The following is a 24,619-nucleotide window of genomic DNA, read 5'->3' on the forward strand; positions in this document are numbered from 1 at the left end:
AGGCAAAATAAAGTGTCACACGTTCACAGAACAAAAACATTAAGAAGTCCATTTTGGACATATTAAGTCTGAGATGTCAACTGGACATCCAAGTAAAGGTGTCAAGTAGCGAATTGGCTTTTCAAGTCTGGAGTTCTGGGGAGAGGTCAGGTGGGGATAAGACATCTGGGAGTTATCTGCATGTTAATATTTAAAGCCACGAGAGTGGACGAGATCACACTGAAGAGAAATGCAGGTGGAGAAGAGGTCTGAGTACCAAGCCCTGGCACACTCCAGTATTTAGTGGTTGGGGAGAGAAATTCTGTGTGGTGCAAATGGTTTGCACTTGACTGCTAACCTAAAGGTTGGTGGTTTGAGTCTACCCAGCAGTACCATGGAAGAAAAGTCCCGGCAATCTGCTTCTGTTAAGATTATAGCCAAGAAAACCCTATGGAGCAGATCTACTCTGTAACATATGGGGTCACCATGGCTTGAAACTGACTGGAAGGCAACCAACGCATACACACACTGGAGTAGCAGGGGTAGGAAGTATTGGGAGAGGAGATCAGAGAGGTTGACAGAGGCCAAACCACATGGCTGAGAAAGGTCTTGGTGAGGAGTTTGGATAATATATGAAGGACAATGGACAGTCATGGAACGGTTTAAAGAGAGGAGGGGCAGAATCTGATCTGTTTTAAGATGAAGACTCTGGGAGCTGGATGAACTGGATGAAGCATGGCCTAAAGGAGGGAAAAGTGGGTGTAGGGAGAACTTTCCAGAGAATGTGGCTGGGCTTCCCGCCCAACTCTAAGAAATGCAGCAAGTCTTGTCTTTCTTCGGCAGAGCCAGAGCTACCTGCCTGCTTTGACACTGTGCAAACCACCCTATTAGGTTAGCAGGCGTCTCTCCCAGCCCAGGAGTCACATCCCCTTGGTTGCACAAATACAGATGGAGTCTTCTTCTGTGGTGAGACAAGGAGACAGGAGGTCCCATTTTGGGGTCCAACCTTCCGTTATGGCAGGCCAGGAAGGCCCCGCCTGCTGTTGGGGGCGAAACAGGAACTCCTGCCCCAAAACGTCTGCGCTGTGCCGGCCACTGTCCCTGCTCACACATGTGTGGCTATCCGCACAGTCTTGGGGAAACTAGGAGGAGAGATGACTGGACTGGGGCCTGAGGCCTGGAAGAGAGAGGAGGGAGGAACTCAGGAGTCACCCTGGATGAGACACGGCTCACCCACCTAACCTTTTCCAGCTCCAGCGCTCATCATTCAGAAATTAGCTGGGTTCTCTGCATTTGGAAGAGGAAAATAAATGGCTGGCCACCCTTGGGGGAGATAAGACATTCAACAACCCAACTTTTATGGGGAAAGTGGAGATTCCATCCCACTTTGGAGAGAAGGAAACTCTCATCCAATTTTTATGGGGGAGGAGTCCCATGGCATCCTCCTTTGGGGAAAAACTGTAATTCACTCTTCTTTTAAAATATATAAAAGTTGGATGGGAACTCCTGTCTAACTTTCCTATTAGAAACAAAAGGGAAGGGGGGGGGGAGGAAGAAGGAAGGACAGGAGGGAGAGGGGGACGGAGGGAGGTAGGGAGGAAGGAAACAGGGAGGAGGAAGGAAAGGAAGAAGGTAGATAGGGAGATAGGTAGGTAGGTAGAAAGGGTAAAGTTTCACCAGTTTTGTAAACCATAAAGTAAAACTGGAGAAAGAATTCAGAGCATCTCATTTCCCTGACTAAAAAAAAAAAAAAAAAATCCCCGTTCAGGGAAGAAATTGGGGCACCCACACTCACTTGGTGCGTCCTGGCTGGTCTAGGATCTTGCGGGGGGATTTTGAGGGGCGGAAGCTGTGGGGTCTGCACTGGGGTCACACTCTGCGTCTTCTTTTTTGGTGGGATGACCACAGGGATCAAGGTGGCGGGCTTCTTCCTAGTAGTCTTTCCTGAGAAAGAAGAGGAGGAGAAATGGGAATACTTGATTGGCTGCTCAAACACACCCCCAAGGGCCCCAGCCAATGGCAAGGGAAGCTGGTCTGAGAGGTGGAGCCTGACTCTGATGGGTGATATGGAGATGAAGGAGGCGGGACAGATGACCTATGCCTGCACTGATTGGTTCAGCCAGGTCTCTGATGGGCCTTCTCTTAGCGACCCTCCCAGATCACCTGGTAGCAGCTGCCCCTTCACCAGGCCTCTCACTCACCCTGAAAGCGGCACAGACAGCAGATACACAGGACAAGAAGCGCCGCCAGGAGCGCCAGGCCCAGTAGGGAGCCCAGGACGATGCCAGCGACGGCCCCGGGGCCCAGGGTGGAACCTAGAAGAGACAAAAGAGAGAAAAGGGGAGCAGGAGCCACGGCTGCATCCAGGTTTCCTAAGCCCCTAACTCCTCCTCCCCTCAGAGACCCAGGCGTCTAGACCTCCTGCCCCTCCTCGCTCTGGACCCTGGAATCTGGGCCCTCAGGTGCCTGGCACTCTGCTAGGTGCCGAGGATCCAATGGTGGACAAAACAGGGAATGCACCTACCCTCTTGGGGATTAAGTCTAGGAGAGAAGTCAAGTAAATGAGCAAATAAATTACATAATTACAGATTGTGCTAAGAAGGAAAAAATGTGCTATAATAGAAATAATGTGAGGGGAGGTAACATTTGCAAAGGATGGTGAGGAAAAGTCCCTGAGTGTTATGGATTGAATTGTGTCCCCCAAAAATATGTATTATAAATCCTAACCCCTATACCTGTGGACATAATCCCGTTTGGGAATAGATTTTTCTTTGTTATGTTAATGAGGCCGTATCAGTGTAGGCGTGCCTTAAACCTAATCACTTTTGAGATATAAAAAGAGCAGATTAGATACAGAAGCTAGCAGCAGTGGGGGAAGATAGATGCCAGGGGGAGATCATCAGGGAAGGCACAGAAGCTGAATGAGACCAGGATCTTCCGCTAGACAGAAAGAGAGCCTTCCCCTCGAGCCAGTGCCCTTAATTTCAACTTCTAGCCTCCTGAATTGTGAGAAAATAAATTTCTATTTTTTAAAGGCACACACTTGTGGTCTTTCTGTTATAGCAGCACTAGAGCCTTGGTGGCCAAGTGGTTAAGAGCTCAGGCTGCTAACCAAAAGGCTGGCAGTTCGAATCCACCAGCTGCTCCCTGGAAACCCTATGGAGCAGTTCTACTCTGAAATCGACTCCACAGCACACAACAACAAGATAACCAAGACAGGAGTTATCTTGATGATAATGACGTTTAAAGCAATGACGGAGTCGCTGCGTGGCGAAAACAGTTAAGCCCTAGACTACCAGCCGAAAGGTTGGTGGTTCGAACCCACCCAGTAGGCTCTTAGAAGACAGGCCTGGTGATGTGCTTCTGAAAGGTCACAGCCTTGAAAACTCTATGGAGCAGTTCTATTCTGCACACAGGGTCGACAGCAACTAACAACAACAAAGCCATGAGAGCTGACAAGATCACACTGAAGAGAAACACAGGTAGAAAACAGCTCTGAGAAACAAGCCCTGAGACATTCCAGTATTTAGAGGTTGGGGAGAGAAGGAGGAGCAGAAAATCGTTTGCTGGAGAGCTAGGAGGAAGTCAAGGAGAACGCACCCACAGCCCCAACTCACCGGCCTGGTAGACCTGACTTTGTGAAGGGGTCCCTGGCTGGCCCCCTAGGGTGGGCAGGATGCGCAAGGCCCAGGTCCCAGGGCTCCGAGAGGGTAGAGGCATCACGGCGGACCGCTCTTGAGGCCCCAGGATGAGCAAGGACACCCAGTCCTTGTAGGTGGTGGCTTTTCCCAGGTCAGGCCCTTCTGGCCGAGCCTGGAGCTCAAAGCCACTGATCAGCACCCCGCGCTCCACATCCCAGGTCAGCACGGCCCCATCGTGGGCTCTCTGCAGCCTCCATGAGGAGATGGAAGGCCCTGGGGGGAAAAAAGGGGCTGGGAGCTGGACTCCTGTGTCCTTGAGGGGAGAGGGAAAGAGACTGGGGGCCTGGACTTCCGGGTCTGGGAAAGAATGGGGCTCACCAATAAGCCTGATCCGGTCACCGCCAGCACCCAGCGCCCCACTGCACAGCACGGAGTAATTTCCTAGGTCCCTATCCAGGCTGAAGTTGCCAATGAGGAGCCTCCGTCCATCTTGGCTGAGCCGCAGGCGGCCTCCGCCGCCCAGAGCCAGGGGCTGCCCTTCCCGGGCCCAGGATGCTCGCGAGGGTGGGGGACAGCCAGAGGCCTCCAGCGCCACCTCTGCCTCCCTTGACCGTGTCTCTTCCACCTTCGGATGCAGCAGTACCTCTCGGGGGGCTTCTGCAGATAGGAGAAGCTCAGTAAGCAAGTCAAGCCCTTACCCTGAATTTAAAGGAGTCCTGGTAACGAAAACGGTTAAGCACTCAGCTGCTAACCAAAATGTTGGCAGTTCAAACCCACCCAGCAGCTCTGCGGGAGAAAGACCTGGCAATCTGCGTCCATAAAGTTTATAGCCTAGGAAACACTTAAACCAACCAAACCCATTGCCATCGAGTCGATTCTGACTCATAACGGCACTACTGGATGGAGTAGAACTGCCCCATAGGGTTTTCAAGGCTGTAATCTTTTTGGAGAGCCCTGGTGGCACAGTGATTAAGCTCTTGGCTGCTAACTGAAAGATGAGCGGTTGGAACCCACCAGCTGCTCCGTGGGATAAAGACGTGGCAATCTATTTCCATGAAGATTTCCAGGCAGCTGTACCCTGTCCAATAGAGTCACTACGAGTCAGAATCGACTCGACGGCAATGGGTTGTTTTTGTTTGTTTTTAATTTGTGCTCTCCTCGAGGTACAGGAGAAGCCTGAATCCTTCTGTAGGGTTAAAGAAAAGGAAGTCCCACTCCTTCCCTGGAATAAGGAAGCCCTCTCCGCTCCCCACTTTAAAGAGCCCTGGTGGAGCAAGTGTTTAAGCACTAGGCTGCTAACTGCAAGGTCGGCGGCTGGAACCCACCAGCTGCTCCACCAGAGAAGATGTGGCAGTCTGCTCTGCTCCCGTAAAGATTTACAGCCTTGGAGACACTACGGGGCAGTTCTACTCTGTCCTATAGGGTCGCTATGAGTCGGAACCGACTGGACGGCAATGGGCTTGGTTTTGGTATGACCCTTTTGGATCCTTCATGAAGTCCTAAGGGATTAAAGGAAAAGTCCCTCCCCTCAACGAGAAGCCCCGCCCCCTCTCACCCAGGGTGACAGTGCATGTGCGCGTGGCCACCAGGTGGCGAGCAAGGCAGGTGACAGTGACGCCGCTGAGACGGGGGTGGGCAGGGACTGCTGCCAGGAGCTCAGAGGGCACTGGTCCGGCGGGGACGCCTTCGGGGAGACCCTGGAACTGCAGGGAGGCGGCAGGGACTCCGCCGGGCCACGAGCAGTGAAAGCGGAGGCTGCGGTCCCCGGGTCCTCCTTCGACTGAGCACTGTGGGGACCCGGGGGGCAGACCTACGGAAGGAGGGGAGAGACAGGGACAAAGGATACAACCTCTCTCCCCTTTCTCCTCTAGCCCCGCCTGTTGGTGCTTTAACTCCACCCCTTCTTTATCTAACCCTGCCCCTCTGGGCGTTGAGCCCCCGCATTCCCTTGCTGAACCCTCCTCCTTTGCCCAGTAACTCCACCTCTAAGGTAGAAGCCCGCAGCCCCGCTGACTGCCCCTAGGAAAGAAGCTCCTATGCACTGCATCTGGGCACAGTGATTCCCTTCCTTCCAAAGATAGCCCAGCCCCTTCCTTTCTAACTCCACTGCTTTTACCAGGTGACTCCACTCCCTCCTTGATTACCACACAGGTAGCTTCCCCTCCGGCTTCGTCCCACCCCACTCTGGGTATCCCTGCACCTTTTCTGGCCCCGCGCTTTGCTGACCCCGCCCTCTTCCAGGTATTCCCCACTGGCCCCGCCCTCTCTCCCAGGTACCCACCACCCCTCTGGCTTGGTTGTGACCTTCTCCGGGTATCCCTCATTGGCCCCGCCCTTTCTCCTGGGCACCCTTCCTCCCGTCTCGTCCCGCCCCTCCCCAGGTATCCCGCCCCCCTGACAATCCCGCTCCTTCCTTGCTGGCCCTGCTCCCTCTCGAGCGGTTCCTCCTCAGGTTTCCACTCCTCCTTGTTAGCCCCGCTTTTCCCCGCTGGCCCTGCCCCCGCCCCGGTGGCCCTGTCCCCTCCCGGGTATCCCTTACCGGCCCCGCCCTCTTGTTGCCCAGGTGCCTGCCCTTCTGGCTTGGCCCTGCCCGGGCCGCGCTCACCTGCCACAGTGAGGTTGAGCAGCGAGCGGCGGCGGTGGCCGGTGCGCGGGTTCTCAGCGAGGCAGGCGTAGGCACCCGCGTGGCCCGGCCCGACCGCAGGCAGCAGGAGGCGCGGGCCGGCTGGCACTGCGGCCTCGGCCGGGTCGGCCAGGCTCCAGGTGATGCCGGCTGGCGGCCGCGAGGCGGCGCTGCAACGCAGGGTCACGTTGCTGCCCGCGGTGACATAGAGGGCCGGGGAGGCGTCGCGGTCGGAGGACACCGTGATGGCCGGCGGGTCCGGGCCGTCTGGGTGGAGGAGGAGGCGGGGTCACTCGGGACTCCTCCAGGATGCCCGGAGACTGAGCCCTCAGCCCCCTTGTCCCCAACCCGAGGCGTTGCCCTACTCACAGAAGACGCTGACATTGGCCGCGGCCTCCCTGTGGCCAAAGGGGCTGCGGACATGGCAAGTGTACCGGGCATGGTCGCTGCGCAAGGGGCGTCCGATGACCAGCTGGTCGCCCTCCGCGCGGATCCGGGGCTGCTCTGCTCCCTCGGGGTCCACCACCTCCAGGGTCCGTCCGTCCCGGCTCCAGCTCAGCTCCCCATGCCAGGGCCTCCACCCCACGCAGCGCAGCCGGAGCTCGGCCGCCCCCTCCTCTGTCTCCAGCGCCTGGGGCTGCACTGACAGCTGGGGCAGGGGCTCTAGGAGAGGAGGAACCAGCTCCGGACCTGGCCCAGGAGTCCAGCCCCCATCCCCCTTGTTCCTTAGATCCAGGACTCCGGGCCCCCAACCCCTACCTCTCACAGACAGGAGTCTGAGCCCTCCAGGCCCCTCCTCCCCTAATAATCAGGAGTCTTGACCCCAAGCCCAAGGTCCCTCAAGCACCTATGTCTTGCCCACCAGCCCCTCTTCACCCTCCCTCAGGGACTTTAAGGAGCACTGGTGGCGCAGTGGTTAAAGCGCTTGGCTGCTAACTTAAAGGCTGGCAGTTTGAACCCACCAGCAGCTCCGTGGGAAAAAGATGTGGCAGTCTGCTCCCATAAAGATTACAGCCTTGGAAACCCTATGAGGCAGTTCTACTCTGTCCTGTTGGGTTACTGTGAGTCAGAATCGACTGGAAGGCAACGGGTTTGGTTTGGTTTCTGGGTCCTTATGCAAACACGTCCTCAGAACAGTACAGTGAATTGCCCAAAGGTCTCCCAGAGTAGAGCAGCCCTCAACGCCCACTTACCATACACGCCCACCGTAAACTCCCAAATCTGCCGGGAGACCCCGGCCCGGATGACCTCGACTGTGTAGACCCCTGCGTCGTCCAGTTGGGCAGAGGAGACTTCCAGACCCCCGCCAGCCTGGTCGAATCGCAGGCGGTGTCGGTTAGCAGGGTCCAGGCTGATCAGCCGGGCCCCTGGCCCCAGGCTTCCAGCTGCCAGCACCGTGGAATCCCGTCGCCAGACCACCAGTGGGGCAGGGGGCCCGGGATCAGGGGCGGAAGGCAGGGGAAGCTGGATGGTAGTGCCCACCAGGACCGCTAGGGGTCCCTCCACCTGCTGGGGGAAACTTGAGGCTGGGTGGGCTTCTGAAGAAATTTCAGACTCCAGGCTCTGGGCAGAAAATCCAAGATCCTCAGGGGAGAATTTTGAACCGACTTTGATACCTGGGACTTGAGTAGAAATGTTGGAAACTGGGGTCTTAACAGGGAAGGGAGGCTTGGGACCTTTGGCAGGAGCTTCGGACCCAACTTCGGACTCAGGGATTTCAGGAAAGGTGGGATCCAGGGTCTTGGCAGGGAATTTTGAACGTGGACCCTCAGCAGAAACATTTGCCCAGAGGGACTCAGACATATTGTTTGAACTCGGGGCCTTAGTAAACCATTTGGAATCCGGGGTGTCAGCAGAGGCTTTTGAACCCAGAGACGGATCTGGAAGTTTCCAGCTGGTGACTTTGGTGGAGGGAACTTTGGAACCCAGGCCCTGGGAAGAGCTCTCTGAGGCAGAGGAGAAATTGGTTCGCTGAGCTCCAGAAGAGGCTCTAAGGGCGAGGACCCCTTCTCTGGAGGCTGTAGAGGAAAGGAAGGGAGGGTGTTGGGGGAGGCTGCTGGGAAAGGGGGCTGGTGGGGAAGGGGCTGGGCAGGGGACTCACCCAGAAGCAGGAAAAGCGGCAGAGCCCAAGAGATGTCCATGGTGCTGGCCGCACCCGCAGGGACACTGGAGTGAGTTCTGGGGCCTGCGCCAGTCTCTCCAGGGAAGGACGAGTCCAACAGGACTGGTAGGTAGCTTCCTGCGCAGGGAAGGGAGCCAGACCCAGTGGGAGGTGCCAGGATCCCCCACCCTGATCCAGTGGCTGAGTGTCCCTCCCCACCCCACACGCCTTCATCAGCTGACCCACCAGAGGGGAGGCCAAGCCTGACCCTTGCACTCCCTACCCCCTGGGGGGAAGAGGGTGAGAACTTAGTGTTGCTGTTGGGTGCCCAGTAGAGCAACCCCATGTGACAGAGTAGAACCGCCCCATAGGGTTTCCTTGGCTGTAATCTTTACAGTAGCAGATTGACAGGTCTTTCTCCTGAGGAGCCACTAGGTAGGTTCGAACCACCAACCTCTCGGTTAGCAGCCAAGCGCTTAACTGTTGCACCACTAGGGCTCCTTGAACGTGAGTACCAGCTGGAAATGTGGTAGGGTGGGACAAAACTGGGAAGACTTCCTGGAGGAGGAGGAGGTGCCCTTTCAGAGAGCCCCACCTCTGATGGTCTCAGCTCAGGCTTCCTCCTCCCCAGCCTCCTGTTCCCCCTACAGCCTTCGATACAAATTCAAGTCTGACCCTACTTCTCCCATGGCTCCCTGTCACCCTCAGGACCAGTCTCAAGTCACCATCTAAAGGCCAGACATCTTTCGTCAAACCCAGAGCTGCATTTCCATGTCCTCCCAAGCCCCTCATATGCCCTACATCCTCCTAAGCTCAGCATCTTCCCTCTAACCCAGCCCTCCTCCTGGGTTTCCCATCTCCAGGTTGGCTCCACCATCTTTGCAGTCATTGAGCCAGATGTCTTCACTCTCTCCCTCCCCCTTACTCCCCAATCTTCAAGCTCTGTCCCTCCTGCCCCCTGAATCTCTCTCCCCTTCCCTTCTCTCTGTCCCCACTGTTCCAGTCCTCTCCCCTGGACCCTCGCCAGCCTCCTTTCTGGTCTCCAGTCCCTCCAGTTCCCCACATGGCCCTGAGGGTCCTTGCAACCAGAGCTGACTTTGTCCCTCCTTTGCTCACACCCCTCCCATGGCTCCCCAGTGCCCTCAGAAGAAAGTCCAAATTTCTCAGCAGAACTTCTAGGCCCTGCCTGGCTTAGACCCACCCATTCCATCCATTTCTTCACCCTACTCACTCTTTGAACCACCTGCCACCTGCCGCATCTATAACCTCCCAGCCTTTGCACATGGTGCTGTTTCGTCTCCCTGGAATGCTCTCGCTCACTCCCCACCCTCCTCCAACCGGGCTAACCACATCTTGTCCTTCAGGTCTCACCCTATTAAGAGTGATAATAATAATTACTAGTTATCATGCACCAGGAACCATGCTAAATGCTTCCCATGCAGTATCTGGCTGAAGCCTCCGAAAAACCCTATGAGCCCGGTGTTGTTATTTTCATTTGACAGACCAAGGGACTGTGGCTCAGAGAGATCTAGGGGACTGTTGGCAGTTGCACAGCCAGAGAGGGAGAAGCTGGACTTGATCCAAGATGGTCAGACTGCTCACTCCCTCAGAAAGTTTTCCCTCCCACCCAACTCCAGGCTTAGAGCCTCTGCTCGGCTCCCAGGCCGTTGAGCTGACCCCCAGCACAGTTCTCGCTATGCTTAAAATAATAATACTAATAATACTTTTAAGGAACTATCCATATGGATCTCAAATTGACAACAGCAACTGGAAAGGATAGATAGGAAGCCTAGGGGGCAGTGAGATTATGTTAATGGGGGAGGAACAATTTGGAAAAGGAGGGTGAGAATGGTTGAATGAATGCAATCAATGTCACTGAATTGTGCCTGCAGAAATTGCTGAATTCGTGTGTTTTGCTGTGTGTATTTTTAACAACCAATAATTTTTAAAAATTATGCTAATCATACATATTGAGCATTTTCTGTATGTCAGGTGTGGCTCTGGGACTGCTACATAATTTAACCCTTTAGAACCCCACAGGGTAGGTTGCAATAGCTTAAAGATGACTGTAAATTCTTTGGCACTCTTTCCATTGAGAGGTGGGGTCTATGTCTCCTCCCCTTGAATCTGGGTGTGCTCCATGACTGCTTGACCAAGACAGTACAGTGCAAGTGACCTTGTGCCACTTTCTAGATCTAGGCCTTAAGAGACTGGCATATTCTACTGCCTGTATCATAGAACATGCCCTCTTGGAATCCAGCCACCATGTTGTGAGGAAGCCTGAGCAGCAGGGGAGAGGAATCATGGCCCCTGGTCAACAGCCCTGGCTGAGGCCCCCAGCCAACAGCCAGCACCAGCTTTCCAGCCATGTAAGTGAGACATCTTAGAACTAGATCCTCTAGTCCTGTAAAAATGGCATGGCAGAGGCATCTGACCTCCTCTAACTTCACAAGGGAGAGACAGAATCACCATCAGCATCAGCCCAAGGCTGACTCCTATGAGGCATACCTGCTCTCTCCAAACTTTTTACCAATTCTGACACCAGTTTTCCCTCCCACAGCACTCTCTATTTCTCTGCTGGGTTCGATAATTCACTGCAGTGGCCACACAGAATTCACAGACAATACTCACAATTATGGGGTTTATTATCGACTGAGGATACAGTTCTTTGGTCAGGACAGCTTTTTGGCCATGCCCACAGGCAGGCCTCTCCCTGGCCCTCGGCCCCTCATTTCAGCCTCTCCCTTGCTCAGGCAAGTGTTACAAAGCTCTTTAGCTCCACCAACATGTGCCTGGGAGGCACACCACTCTGCTAGCAAGCCTCCTGCCCAAAGGCACTCAGCTTTCTCGCTGTCTTAGGCTGGGTTCTCTAGAGAAGCAAAACCAGTAAAGCATATAAATATATGTATAGAGAAAGAGATTTATATCAAGGATATGGCTCACACAGTTGTAGAGGCTGTAACATCCCAAGTCCGTGGGTCAGGAAAGAGGCTCCTCCTGATTCACGTAGATGCAGGGCCTGGTGAACCCAAGATCGGCAGGCCAGAGAGCAGGGCTGTTGCTCACAGGCTGTGAAAATCAACGAATCCCAAGATTGGAAGGCGAGACCGCAGGTAAGCTGCTAGCTCAAGTCCCAAGAACCAGAGGTCAGACGAACAGGAGCTAGCTGCAGGATCCAGAATGAGCAAAAGCCCCCGAGCCCTACCTGAATGTCTGCCCACACTCAATGCAGGCCACATGCCCAAGGAAACTCCCCTTCAACTGACTGACTACTCACAGCAGATCCCATCATGGGGGTGATCACGTATCAAATCTCAACAGGGAAGTGATCACAACATTATATGACTGCCAAAACACTGAGAATCACGGCCCAGCCAAGTTGACACACAATCTTAACCATCACATGCTCCATGGGCTGGGAGGCCCTTCCTACCATCTCCTGCCAGGCTCCTAGTTCTGCTGTCTCTGCTGCTGCAGTCTCTCACCATCTCTGGGGTTATAGGTCTCTTTGTTTCCTGGGTCTAGGAGGTTCTCGGCACAGGGATCCCAGGTAAAAAGGACACACTCCACTCCTAGCTCTTCTTTCTTGGTGGTAGTGAAGTACTACATTTCCGCCTCTGGGATGGCTCATTTTAAGCCTAGTGGGATGGCAAAACTGACCTCATTTGCATGGTCCCACCACCTCACAAGGGTGCCATGCACCTTATTTGCATTATTAGCAAGCTGTCCAATCCCCTGGGTGGGCCACAAGTATCTTATTTGCATAGTCCTACCCAATCCTTTGGTGGGAGTTACAAGACCATGGCGAGAAAGGCCATATAAAAGTGATCCAGCGCACTGCAGGCCCCATTTGAGCCACCTCAACTGATGGTGCATGGAGGAAAGACAAGCTGTCTCTGCCGAGTCCTTGCCAAATTCCAGATTTATGAGCAAAATAAATAATTATTTTAAGCCACTGTGGTTAATTTTATATGTCAACTTGGCTATGCTATGGTTCCCAGTGGCTTTGCCAAACATTAGACTAGGTGCTGTTCTATAATATAATGCAGTGTAATGTAATGTAACGTAATCAATCAATCAGGTGAAAGGAGAATTTCTTAGGGTATGGTCTGCCTTTGAAGTACAGGTATTTTGGCAGATATCTCTCTCTCTCGACTGCACTCTTCCTGTCTCCTGACCTATGGATCTTGAGATGCAAGCCTTCAGAAGTCTCCAGCCTCCCATCTGGCCTATGGATTTTGAACTTGGCAGCCCAACAACTGTGTGCACCAATCCCTTGAAGTAAATGTCTCTCTCTGGTTCTGTTTCTCTAGAGAACCCTGACTGACAGCCACCAAGTTGTGGGGCGGTTTATTATACTGCAATAGACAAACAAAACACAGATATTATTACTAACTTCATCTGACACAGGAGGAAACCTAGGCTGAGAGTAGTGACTTGCCTAAGGTCTTCACAAAGCCAGGAACCCAGATCCCATTCCCTTAACCACTACACTATGCTGTTACTATCCCTAACTGCCTGTTATGGATTGATATACTGAAGTCCTAACCCCTGGTACCTGTGAACATGACCTTGTTTGGAGATAGGGTTTTTGCAGATATAATCAAGGTAAGATGAGGTCATTAGGGTGAACGCTAATCCAATATGACTGGTGTCCTTCTAAGAAGAGACACAGAGGGAAGATGGCCACTTGAAGATGGAGGCAGAGACTGGAGTGACGTAGCCACAAGCCAAGGAACACCTAGGGCTACCAGAAGCTGGAAGAAACAAGGACCCTCCCAGAGAGCCTCTGGAGAAAGCATAGCCCTGCCGACACCCTGATTTCAGACTTACAGCCTCCAGAACCGTGAGAGAGTAAATTTCTATTGTTTTAAGACACCCAGTTTGTGGTACTTTGTTATGGCAGCCACAGGAAACGAACACATTGCCAGATGAAGGAATCGGCCAAGATCTCACAGCTGGCAGGGGTGAAAGTGAGGTTTTGGAACCAGGAAGTCTGACTCCAGGTCTTGGATTCTTTATGCTGCACCAGGTTTTTGTTTTGAATACTGTATTTTATTTTTTTGTTGTTGTTGAGAATATACACAGCAAAACATACACCAATTCAAGAGTTTCTACATGTACAATTGTGACATTGATTACATTCTTTGAGTCATGCAACCATTCTCACCCTCGTTTTCTGAGTTGTTGTTCCCCATTAACAAACTCACTGCCCCTTAAGTTTCCTACCTAATCTTTGCTGTTGTCAATTTGATCTCATATAGATAGATCTTAAAAGAGCACAACGCTCATGGCAAACATTCTTTTCTAGTTAAGCTAAACTATTGCGTGGTTTTAAGACAACCTGACGACCTCAGGGGATATTTTTGGTTTAAAGATTATCTCAGGGCAATAGTTTCAGGGGTTCATCCAGCCTCCATGGCTCCAGAAAATCTGGATTCCATGAGAATTTGAAATTCTGTTCTGTATCCCCCTTTTGATCAGGATTCTTTCTATAGAGTATTTGATAAAAATATTCAGTAATGGCAGCCGGGCACCATTCAGTTCTTCTGGTCTCATGGCAAAGGAGATAGCTGTACGTGGCGGCAACCAGACATACAGTCCATTTCCTCCTCTTATTCCTGATTCTCCCTCTGTTGCTCCAGGCGCACATCAGGTTTTGATTTTTGCTTGTATCTCCCCAACTAGAACTGGAGCTCCCACCCTCATTCTCTGTTGAGGCCTGAAACTTGGGGGCCTCAGCAAACACGTCATGGATAAAAGCCCTTCTTCTTACCCACCTCAGCCCCACTCATCTTTCGAGACTCAGCTTAAATAGGAACAACTAGAATGCAATTAAAGAGAATGTTGACGGGAAAAATGTCACTGAACAATTTGCATAGAAATTGTCGAATGGGAACCTAATTTGCTGTATAAAACGTTCACGAAAAACACAGTAAGATATTATTAAAGAAAAAAAAAGACTCAGCTTAGATGTCATCCCCTGGGTCTTTTTGACCATAGGCCAAGCCAAGTGTCCCATCTGGGTTCCCAAACGCCCAGTGCTGCTTCCATGACAACACCTATCACCCTGCAATATGGCCACCTTTGCCCATGTCTGTCTCCCTTTTCGGTACGGAAGCTTCTCAAGGGTGGGGACTGGATGTGACTCACCTGGTTCCCTGTGTCACCCAGCACAGGGCCTGGCACACAAGAGACTTAAGTAAATGTTTGTTGACCGAATCAAAGAACAGGCCTCCAAGGAATGAGCTGACAGAGACAGACGTCAAGAGAGTCATAGTTTTATTGCAGTTTCAGGGAGTGGGGCTCAAATCCGCCCAATCTCTCTCAGCTTGGCCACCAGGTCCTCTGTGGTTTCCACCTTGAGGCCGGCTGAGCGCTGGGGTGGGTCTTCCACGCTAACCACAGAAAGCTTAGAGGTCAGGTCCACGCCCAGATCCCCGGCCTTGATCACCTCAATCTTCTTCTTCTTGGCTTTCTGCACATGGGAGGCCACAGTTCACAGAGCTGCTAAAGCCCCCACCCCACCCACTGTCCAGAACACCTACAGCCTCCTTCCCATGAGTGCCACGTCTGCAGAACCATTTCCACTGGCTGAATCCTTCTGGATCTACCCACTGTCTGGGACACATGAGGCCTCTTTCAGGGCCACACCTGGTGTGGACAATTTCTGTTGGCTGGGATGGCCTGGGAAGCCTTCCTATTACCATAGTCCTCCTTTAGTCAACCACCTTGGTAAGCTCTTGACTGGCTGGAATGGACTAGTAAACCCATCCCTTTGGCAGTAATGATTCAATGGACTTTTGGCTGATATGACCCACCGAACCCTCTCTATTGGCTGATATGACCCACTAAACCCTCCTATTGGTAGAGATGACTCACTGAACCCTCCCTCTTGGCTGAGAAGGCCCACTAAACCCTCCTACTAGCTGAGATGACTCAATGAACCCTCCCTACTGGCTCAGATGACACAATGAACTCTCTCTATTGGCTAAGATGACCTAATGACTCCATCTTCCTAGCCATGATGATTAGTGAATTCTTCCTGTTAGCCCAGAGTCCCATGAACCCTTCCTAGTTAGCCAAGAAAGCCTAACAATTCCTTCCTATAGGCAAAGATTAGCAGGGGAGCCCTCCCTAACGAACCTTCTTATTTGGCCATGATTAACCAATGAACTTTTCCCGTAGGCTGGAATGACAAGGGAGGCTCTTTCTATTGCCAGGTGAAGACTTTCTATTGGCTAAGATAACCAGTAATCACTTCCTGTTAGCCAGAATAGCCCCCATGAAAACTTCCTACTGGCAGAAATGACCAGTAAGCCTTGTCAGCCAAAACGATCAGATGACCCCTTCCTTTGGATGAAATGTTCCTTCGGACCTGCTGTTCTCCCACCTGACCACTAGGGAAGCACCAGGTCTGTGATGTCCTCACCATCCCCAGGCCCTCAGCAACCCCATCCTGCCAAGTGCTCACCATGATGTTGGGCAGCGTGGCATAGCGGGGCTCATTGAGCCGCAGGTCAGCAGTCACCACGGCAGGCAGCTTCAGGCGCACAGTTTCCAGGCCCCCATCAATCTCCCGCTCCACTTTCAACTTGTCCCCCTCCAGCGTCACCTGGGAGGCAAATGTGCCCTGGGGAGGGACAGCGTATGAGAAGAGTAGGCGAGATTGATTCAGGTCAGGCACAGTTGTTGTTGTTGGGCGTCACTGAGTCAATTCCAAATCATGGTGACCCTATAGGACAGAGCAGAACTGCCCCATAGGGTTTTTCCTAGGCTGTAATCCTTACAGGAACAGATAGCTAGGTCTTTCTCCCACGGAGCAGCTGGTGAGTTCGAACCGCTGACCTTCCAGTTAACAGCCGAGCGCTTAACCACTGTGCCACCAGGGCTCCTTGGGCACTGAGTAATCCTTTATATTCCATTGCTGAATGCAGGCCTGGATGAGGGAGAGTGTAATAAGGGAGAGTCCCTCAAGGTGACCTATAGACCTCAGGTTAAAACCCAGGAGGAAGTGAGACCAAAAGGTCCATAATTACTCTGAAGCGAAGCTGAGAAGATGTGGGGGCAGGGAAACTACAGCACTGGAAACAGAACAACCAGACGCAATTGAAGAGAACGGTGACACGCTATTAAGAGCGTAACTAATGTCACTGAACAATCTGTGTAGAAATTGTCAAATGGGAACCTAATTTCCTGTGTAAACTTTCACTGAAAACACAATATTATTTTAGTAAGATATTTCAACAAAATTATTTTACTTAAATCTAAATATTTAAATAAAGTTCAAGTATTTTAATAATTTTTTAAAGAAGATCTACATTCCATTTAGTCATAATAATAAAGAGATCTGAACCTTACGCACACACACAAAACACAAAAACAAAAACAGGAGGAAGCCACAGAACGGGGTTTCAAAAATCTAGGGGAAGGTGTTTTAATTGTCTCCGGAAGCCAAGGCCTAAGTTATAACTTCCCAAACCTTCCAGTGAGGTCTCCTTTCCTTAAATAATAATTCTTATTGCTAGCAGTCGTTGAGTCGGCACCTAGCTCATGGCAACCTCATGCACAATGGAATCAGACTGTTGTGATCCACAGGATTTTCACTGAGTGATTTTTCAGAAGTAGATTGTGAGGCCTTTCTTCCTAGTCTGTCTTAGTCTGGAAGCACCACTGAAACCTGTTCAGCATCATAGCAACACGCAAGCCTAGAATGACAGACGAGTGGTTGCTGTGCATGAGGTGCACTGGCCAAGAATCCAACCCAGGTCTCCCGCATGAAAGGTGAGAATTCTACCACTGAACCCATTATAAACAATAACAGGGAGCATGTATTCAGTGTTGGACAAGGTTCTAAGCAATTTATACATGTTAAGTCATCAAATCCTCACAATCACACTATGAGGTAAATACTGTTATCCCCATCTTACAGATGAGGAAAACTGAGGCAGAGAGAGGCTGAATAACGTGACCGTTGTCACCCATAGCTGGTAAACCTGAAAGCTGGAGTGTGTACACAGGTGGTCTGGCTCCGGGCTCTTACCTACCTGCCCCCCATCCCCATGAGCTCCTGCGAGACCCCTCCACCGGGCTGACAACAGAACCTCCTGTGCTCACCTTATCCTCAAAACGTCCTCTGGGCCCCCTTTTCTCCACACACAGACTGTTATGGATTGAACTGTGTCCCCCAAAAATACGTATTATAAATCCTAACCCCTATACCTGTGGTTAAGGAGCCCTGGTGGTGCAGTGGTTAAGCACTCGGCTGCTAACCAAAAGGTTGGCTGTCAGAATCAACAAGCCACTCTGCGGGAGAAAGATGTGGCAGTCTGCTTCCATAAAGATTTACAGCGTTGGAAACCGTATGGGGGCAGTTCTACTCTGTCCTACAGGGTCACTGTAAGTGGGAATCGACTCTGTGGCAATGAGTATATCTGTGCTTATAATCCCATTTGGGAGTGGGTTTTCTTGGTTATGTTAATGAGGAAGTATAGGGTATGTCTTAAGTCAGTCTCTTTTGAGATATAAAGAGAGCAGATCAAGCAAGCAAGAAAACATAAACACAGGAGAAGATACACGCAGCACGATTGCCAAGGACCTGCCTCCAGAGCCGACAGAGAGGCAGCCTTCCCCTAGAGCCGGCACTCTGAATTCGGACTTCTAGCCTCCTCAACTGTGAGAAAATAATTTCTGTACATTAAAGCCACCCACTTGTGGTATTTCTGTTGCAGCAGCACTAGATAACTAAGACAGGCCCATCTTTGTCCAAGGCCCCTTTGCCTTTGATCGACCCTGGATCATTTCCTCCCCCTGGTGACTAACGTGACCTACACCCTCTTTGTCTAACCAGCCTGTTCTCTTTGTTCACTTATTCGTCTGACAAATCTTTCAGGTCTTAGCTGGACTGTGACATCATTCACAGCCTCATCCAAGTGCTCCTGTGGGCCTGATCTAGGGATACACCGTGAACACGACCAACAAGGCCCCAGCTTTCAAGGGCATATATTCTAGTGGGGTAGACAGCCAGTAACCGAAGAAGCAAATGAGATAATTTCAGATAAGGAGTCATATGAATGAACTAAAACACAATGATATGAGAGTGAGATGAGGGGCATTAGAAGGGATGGTCAGACAGTGATCAATGCTCTGGAGAAAAGAAAACAGAATAAAACAAAAGCTCTAGAACTGCGTTGTCTTATATAGTAGCCACTAGCCATGTGTGAAAGTCTGGTGGTGCAACAGTTAAGTGCTTGGCTGCTAACCAAAGGTTGGTGGTTCGCACCTACTCAGTGGCTCTGTGGGAGAAAGACCTGGCGATCTATTCCCATAAAGATCATGGCCTAGAAACTCCTGTGAGGCAGTTCTACTCTGTCACATGGGGTCGTGCAGTGCAGTGAATTACTTAATACAGCTCTTCTACCCATGGTCTTTGTAACTGTCACTAAATGATTGGGTGGGACTATACAAATGAGGTGCTTGTGGCCCATCAAAGGGATTGGACAGCTTCCTAATAATGTAAATCAGGTGTGTGGCAACCCTGTGGGGGTGGGGCCATGCAAATAAGGTGTATGGAACCCTAACAAGGGGACTGGAAGTTTTATCATCCCACTAGGCTTAAAATGAGCTATCCCAGAGGCGGAAGGGGGTATCTCACAGCCACCAACAAGGAAGAGCCAAGATTGGAGCATGTCCTTTGGACCCGGGATCCCTGTGCTGAGACCATCCAAGATCCAGGAGACAGAGAGAGCTATAACACCAGAAATGGCAAGAGACGATGGGAAGCAGCGGCAGAGAAACAATAGCAGCAAAGGCAGGAGACAGGTAGAAGACAGTGCGGAGGGCTTCCCAGCCCATGGAGTGAGAAAGCTAAGTGCTTTCAGGCAGGAGGCTTACTGGCAGCGTGGGGTGCCTCCAGGTACTTGTCAGAGCCAAGCCTACTGACCCAGAGTGAGAGAGCTGACCGCCCTCGGGCAGGTTTCCTGGTGGAGTGGGGTGCCTCTGGGCACTTATCGACAGAGCTGAAAGAGCTTTGTAACACCTGCCCAAGCATGGCAGACGCCAATGGGCCAGAGAGAGGTGTGCTTGTGGGCATAGCTGAGAAGAGGCTGTCCTGATGGAAGAACTGTATCCTGAGCATTCCTGAACCTGAACTGTAACCTGCTATTTCCCTCATAAGCTCCATAGCCGTGAGTATTGTCTGTAAGATTTATTATGTGGCCATTGCAACAAATTATCAAACTCAGCAGAGAAGTAGAGACTGCTGTGGGAGGGAGGGGTGGTGTCAGAATGGGTAAAAAGGTTGAAGGGAGGAGGCAGGTCTGACCTCTGCCTCATAGGAATCAGCCTTGGGCTGTTGATCTTGAGTCTCCATCCCCCTTGTGAAGTTAGAGGAGGTCCGATGCCTCCACCATGCCATTTTTATAGGTCGCTATGAGACAGAATCAACTTCACAGTACCTAACAACAACAGTCAAGTGTTGGAGTCCCTGGGTGGTACAAACGGTTAATGCACTTGGCTGCTAACTGAAAGGTTGGAGGCTTGAGTCCATCCAGAGGCACCTAGGAAGGAAGGCCTCGTGATCTACTTCCGAAGATCACAGTCATTGAAAACCCTGTGGAACACAGTTCTACTCTGACACGCACGGCGTATCCATGAGTCAGAATCGACTTGACAGCAACTGCTTTTTAGCCACGTTTGGCTACTGAGCACTTGAAATGTGGCCAGTGTGACCGAGGAACTGAATTTTTAATTTTATTTAATTAATTTAAGTTCAAATTTTAAAACTGAGACTCGAAATATATGACTATGCCTGTGGTGATGGTTTCATGAAAGAATGTATGTTGTTGTTAGTCGGTCCCAACTCGTAGCGACCCTATATATAACAGAATAAAACACTGACCGGCCTTACACCAGGCTCACAATCATTGCTATGTTTGAGCCCACTGTTGCTGCCACTGGGACAATCTCATTGAGGGTCTTCCTCTTTTTAAGTGACCCTCACTTTACCAAGCATGATGTCCTTTTCCAGTATGTATACACATGGCGAAAGTGATCAAATTGTACACTTCAAACATATATGAAGTTTATCGCACATCAATTATACCTCCATAAAGCTATTTTAAAAAACTTGATACTCAGTTTGGTTATTGAAAATCTTTTAACTTTGTTTGGGAGAACTTGAGTATGTGAATCTACTTTTTCAGCTGCGAATTTAATGGCCTTTAAATTAACTATTTCTCACGAAAATTTAGCTTCCAAATTGAGACATGATGTAAACATAAAATACACACGGGATTTTGAAGACTTAGTACCAAAAGAAGAATGTAAATTATTGCAACAAATTTTTACAGTTGATTACATGTTGATATACCAAAAAAAAGCAAACCCACTGCCATTGAGTCGATTCCAACTCATAGCGATCCCATAGGGTTTCCAAGGCTATAAGACTCTATGGAAGCAGACTGCCAGATCTTTCTCCCGCAGAGCTGCTGATGGTTTCAATCCGCTCACCTTTCAGTTAACAGTCGATCGCTTTAACCACTGCACTACCAGGGCTCCTTATAGTACATAATAATATTTTTAAATATATTAAAATATATATTGTTAATATGTATTAAATATATTCTTAAAATTAATTCTACCTGTTTCTTCTTACCTTTTTAATGTGGCTATTAAAAAATTTAAAATTACATATGTGGCTTGCATTATATTTCTGTTGGACAAGGCTAGTATAGACATGGAGTGCAGAACCTGGAGTTTGGGAGCGGAGGTGAGCATTTCCTACAATGTGGGCAGGGAAGGCCTCTCTGAAGAGGTGATATTTGAGCAGAGACCTGAAGGAGAGGAGCAAAAAAGCCATGAGACCATTTGGGAGAACAGTGTTCTGGGCTAAGGGAACAGCAAGTGCGAAGGCCTTAAGGCAGAGAAGAGCTTGGTGCGGTTGAGGAGCAGAGGCTGGCGAGAGGGAGCCCATGAAGGCTCCCCTAGCTCCTCCTTGCAGCTCATTGGAGTAGCTGTCCTGCTTTATTGCCTGTCTCCTTCCAAAAAGGCAGGGATAGGGCGAGCCACCTTTTTCCCCAGAACTGGCCCCAATGAGAACATTCTACCCCCAACTACAGTGATTGGTTCAGGGGTGGACATGTGACTCAAACTGCACCAGTGAAGAACCAGCCCCGGGAGCTTTGCTGGAGCTCTTGGGAAAGAGGCTATCTTCTGCCTGAAGCTGGACTTATGTGCTCCCCACTCCAGCCTCACCTGTGGCCAGTCCAGAAATCCAGCCGTCATCTGCCCCGTCTGGTTACAGTCATCATCAATGGCCTGAATGGGAAAAGAGAAGACTATATGATAGGGCTTCTCACACATCGTTCAAGCATTTGTCTAGAACAGGGCTCGGCAAACTTATCCTGTAACAGGCAAGACAGTAAATAGGCATTGAGCATTATTTGGTCTCTGTCACAGCTACTCAACTCTGCTGTTATAGCTGGAAGGCAGCCACAGACAATATGCAAACGAATGGGCATGGCTGTGTTACAATAAAACTTTAAATAGGCAGTGGCTGGGGGCTATAGTTTGCTGACTCCTGGTCTAGAACAATCCCCTCACTTGGCCCTGGAAAAAAGTGGCCACCTGTCCAGCAGCATGTGAGGGCACCTGGCATCATCCCCAATGCCAAATCTCTACCCACTATATAAATACTCACAGAAGCTTCCTGTGAGCTGGACACTCTAGGGAGTTGGATGAACAGGATCTGGGCCAATGAGAACATTCTATTCCCCCTACCAATCACAGTGATCAGTTCAGGGATGGGCATGTGACTCAAGTTGGACCAATGAACAGTCAGCCCTAGGAGCTTTGCTGGAGCTCTTGGGAAAGAGGCTATTTTCTTTCTGCTGGGGTTGCCAGGCAGATAAGATGTGAGCCTAGAGATGCAAGATAGTGAAGCCAACACAGAGGAGCAGCACTAGGGCTCACATGCAGCCCTGGATCAAGCTATGCCTGAAGCTGCCCTTATGTGAGCTCATACACTTTTTTGCTTAAGCCAGCCTGAGCTGTGATTCTGCCACTTACTTACAGCACAGCGTCCTGACCAGTTCACTCAGCATCTCCCTCAGCTGGAGGCCCTGGTCCCAGGAACTTCCCCTAACCACCAGGTCAAGAAGGATTTCTAAGTCTGAGACCCACTAGCAAGTGCAGGAGGCTTCAATAAACCATGCTGCCAACACCCTGATCCTGGGGACCAGGCATGAGGCCTGGGTCCCCACAGCCTCACCCTAGCCACATTACCAACAAGTCAATGGTAATTCATGGCAACCCCATGAGTTACAGAGTAGAACTGCCCCGTAGGGTTTTCTTGGCTGTAATCTTTATGGAAGCAGACTGCCAGGCCTTTCTTCCACAGCGTTGCTGGGTAGGTTTGAACCACCAACTTTCGCTCAGTAGTTGAGTGCAAACCACTTGTGTCACCCAGGGACCGTACAACCTCAACCAGGCCTGCCTTCTGGTCTGTTCTCTAGCTAGGCCCCCTGCCTCAGTTTACCAGTCTGTACTCTAAGTCTGTGGCTGTTTTGTTATCTCTCTGCTTTCTACTGTCTGATTTTCAGAGTGTGTCCTCCACACTGCTGGGCAAGACACCCAATGGCCCACCTCGATCTGCCAGCCTCCTCCTCTTCCCTGGGGCTGACCCTACCCCCTGAACCCCTCATCTCTCCCCTCTGGGGCCTCAGCTTTATTTCTATACCTCCTGTGGCCTGCTCTGTCTCCGCACAGTTTTTCCTCGCAGTCTTTGACCTTCTTCCTCGGCCTCTGTCCCTAATTCCCTGCCTTTTGATCTCCCCTTTTTGCTCCCATCTGCCCGTGGCTTTACCGATGACCCTCCTCCGCCCCTCCCCTGGGTGGAGTCATGAAGTTTGTCCTCAAAGGAAGGTAGGTGAGGAGGCTGTGCCCAAGGAAGGGTTTCCCAGATCTCCTGGGGGCGCCACTGCGGTGGGAGAGTTCTAGTTGGGGCCTTGCCCACCTCACTCTGTGCCACCTCAATCTCCTTCCCAAACTCCTGGCCTCCAGTCTCTCCCCTCCCAGTCCGTCCCTTACAGCCCCAGAGCTGGTCCTATCCCTCCGCCGCTCACAGTCCTCCAGAGCTCCCCAAACCAAACCAAACCCAATGCCGCTGAGTTGATTCCGACTCATAGCAACCCTACAGGACAGAGTAGAACTGCCCCATAGGGTTTCCAAGGCTGTAATCTTTACGGAATCAGACTGATACATCTTTCTCCCACAGAGCCACTGGGTGGGTTTGAACTGCCGACCTTTCAGTTAGCAGCTGAGCATTTAACCACTGCGTCACGAGGGCTCCTTCATGATGTGTCAGAGTCCCCCAAAAGTCTCAGGTCCCTATTCCAAACCCAGGCCTCGCTCTTGAACCCACACAGGTGTTTCTCCCAGATGGCCCTGCAGGCTCGTCGTCACACTCCCTGCATTGTGGAAGCATCTTCCTCTAAACCATGGGCTCCTCCTCCTGGCAGTCCCATCTTGGAGTTACCAGGTCAAACTCTCAGCACCTTCCTCCCTCCCCTGCACTCCTTCCAGCCTCCCAGGGCTCAAGCACCTCCCTCTGCCATGTCCATCTCTCTGCTCTGTCTCGCCTCTCTGTCCCCAGCCCTGGCTCCCCTTGATCTTGTCCACATGCAGCCTCCTCCAATCTCACCCAGCAGACCCTCAATGGGGTCTCTCTGATACTCGGAGCTGACTCTGTCCTCCCCTCTCAAACTCTGGAAATTCCAAGCTGTCAGCCTGGAATGTCCGAATGCCCTTGGCCTGGGCCACCTCCAGCAGCACCACCTCCTAATCAGGGTCCAAGGACGCAGGGGAGGGGTTGTGTAGTAGGGGCTGGGCACACCTACCTGCTTGCCAAGTAGCAGCAGGTTCACCTTCTCCTTCTCTGCCAGCTTGGCCAGGATCCGGGCCACCTGCAGGGGACCTAGGCGATCAGCCTCAGCAGCTGGCACCTCCACGTGGATGCCTCGGTCTGCGCCCATTGCCAGAGCAGTGCGGATGGTCTCCTGCAAGCAGAGAAGGGGCTTAATTCAGCTTCTATGCCCAAGGGGGACCCAGGAGTCTAGATCTCAGCTCCCTCCTCCCTCACACCCATCAGTCCTGGCCCCTAGCTCCTCCTCCCTCAGACCCAGGAGTCTAGGCCCCCAGACCCCACCTCCCTCAGATCCAAGAATCCAAGACCCCAGCCCCCTTCTCCCGCAGATTCAGGAGTCCAAGCCCCCAGCC

The 24,619-nt window shown here is 51.4% G+C and overlaps 2 protein-coding genes across 2 annotated transcripts in view; both read right to left on the minus strand.

The window, feature by feature from the left end:
- Nucleotides 1-1,084: 1,084 nt before the first annotated feature.
- VSIG10L (V-set and immunoglobulin domain containing 10 like) lies at nucleotides 1,085-8,384 on the minus strand. The gene is made up of 10 exons (XM_012557044.1): nucleotides 8,345-8,384; nucleotides 7,437-8,261; nucleotides 6,613-6,906; nucleotides 6,226-6,510; nucleotides 5,176-5,430; nucleotides 3,999-4,277; nucleotides 3,597-3,893; nucleotides 2,181-2,294; nucleotides 1,775-1,923; nucleotides 1,085-1,156 (listed from the first exon to the last, which is right to left on the minus strand). The coding sequence occupies exons 1-10, from the start codon at nucleotides 8,382-8,384 to the stop codon at nucleotides 1,085-1,087; spliced, it is 2,610 nt and encodes an 869-aa protein (XP_012412498.1).
- A 6,207-nt stretch (nucleotides 8,385-14,591) lies between these two features.
- ETFB (electron transfer flavoprotein subunit beta) overlaps nucleotides 14,592-24,619 on the minus strand; it is a 20,616-nt gene continuing 10,588 nt past the window's right edge. Inside the window, exons 3-6 of the mRNA XM_004381723.2 lie at nucleotides 24,241-24,399; nucleotides 21,599-21,661; nucleotides 15,819-15,977; nucleotides 14,592-14,822 (exon numbers count right to left, since the gene is read on the minus strand). Of these exons, the coding sequence (XP_004381780.1) occupies nucleotides 14,652-14,822; nucleotides 15,819-15,977; nucleotides 21,599-21,661; nucleotides 24,241-24,399 (552 nt within the window). The 3' untranslated portion in view covers nucleotides 14,592-14,651. The remainder of the gene's footprint in view (nucleotides 14,823-15,818; nucleotides 15,978-21,598; nucleotides 21,662-24,240; nucleotides 24,400-24,619) is intronic.

This window comes from Trichechus manatus, unplaced genomic scaffold (assembly GCF_000243295.1).
Source record: "Trichechus manatus latirostris isolate Lorelei unplaced genomic scaffold, TriManLat1.0 scaffold00087, whole genome shotgun sequence".
Taxonomy (NCBI): domain Eukaryota; kingdom Metazoa; phylum Chordata; class Mammalia; order Sirenia; family Trichechidae; genus Trichechus; species Trichechus manatus.

Excerpts from the sequence above, each read along its gene's own strand:
- VSIG10L (XM_012557044.1), bottom strand. The coding sequence starts at position 8,384 with ATGGACATCTCTTGGGCTCTGCCGCTTTTCCTGCTTCTGG. Across the intron at positions 6,907-7,436 it reads GTTTACGGTGGGCGTGTATG|AGCCCCTGCCCCAGCTGTCA; the intron begins GTAAGTGGGCGT and ends CTCCTCTCCTAG. Across the intron at positions 1,157-1,774 it reads GACCAGCCAGGACGCACCAA|GCCTCAGGCCCCAGTCCAGT; the intron begins GTGAGTGTGGGT and ends TCTCTCTTCCAG.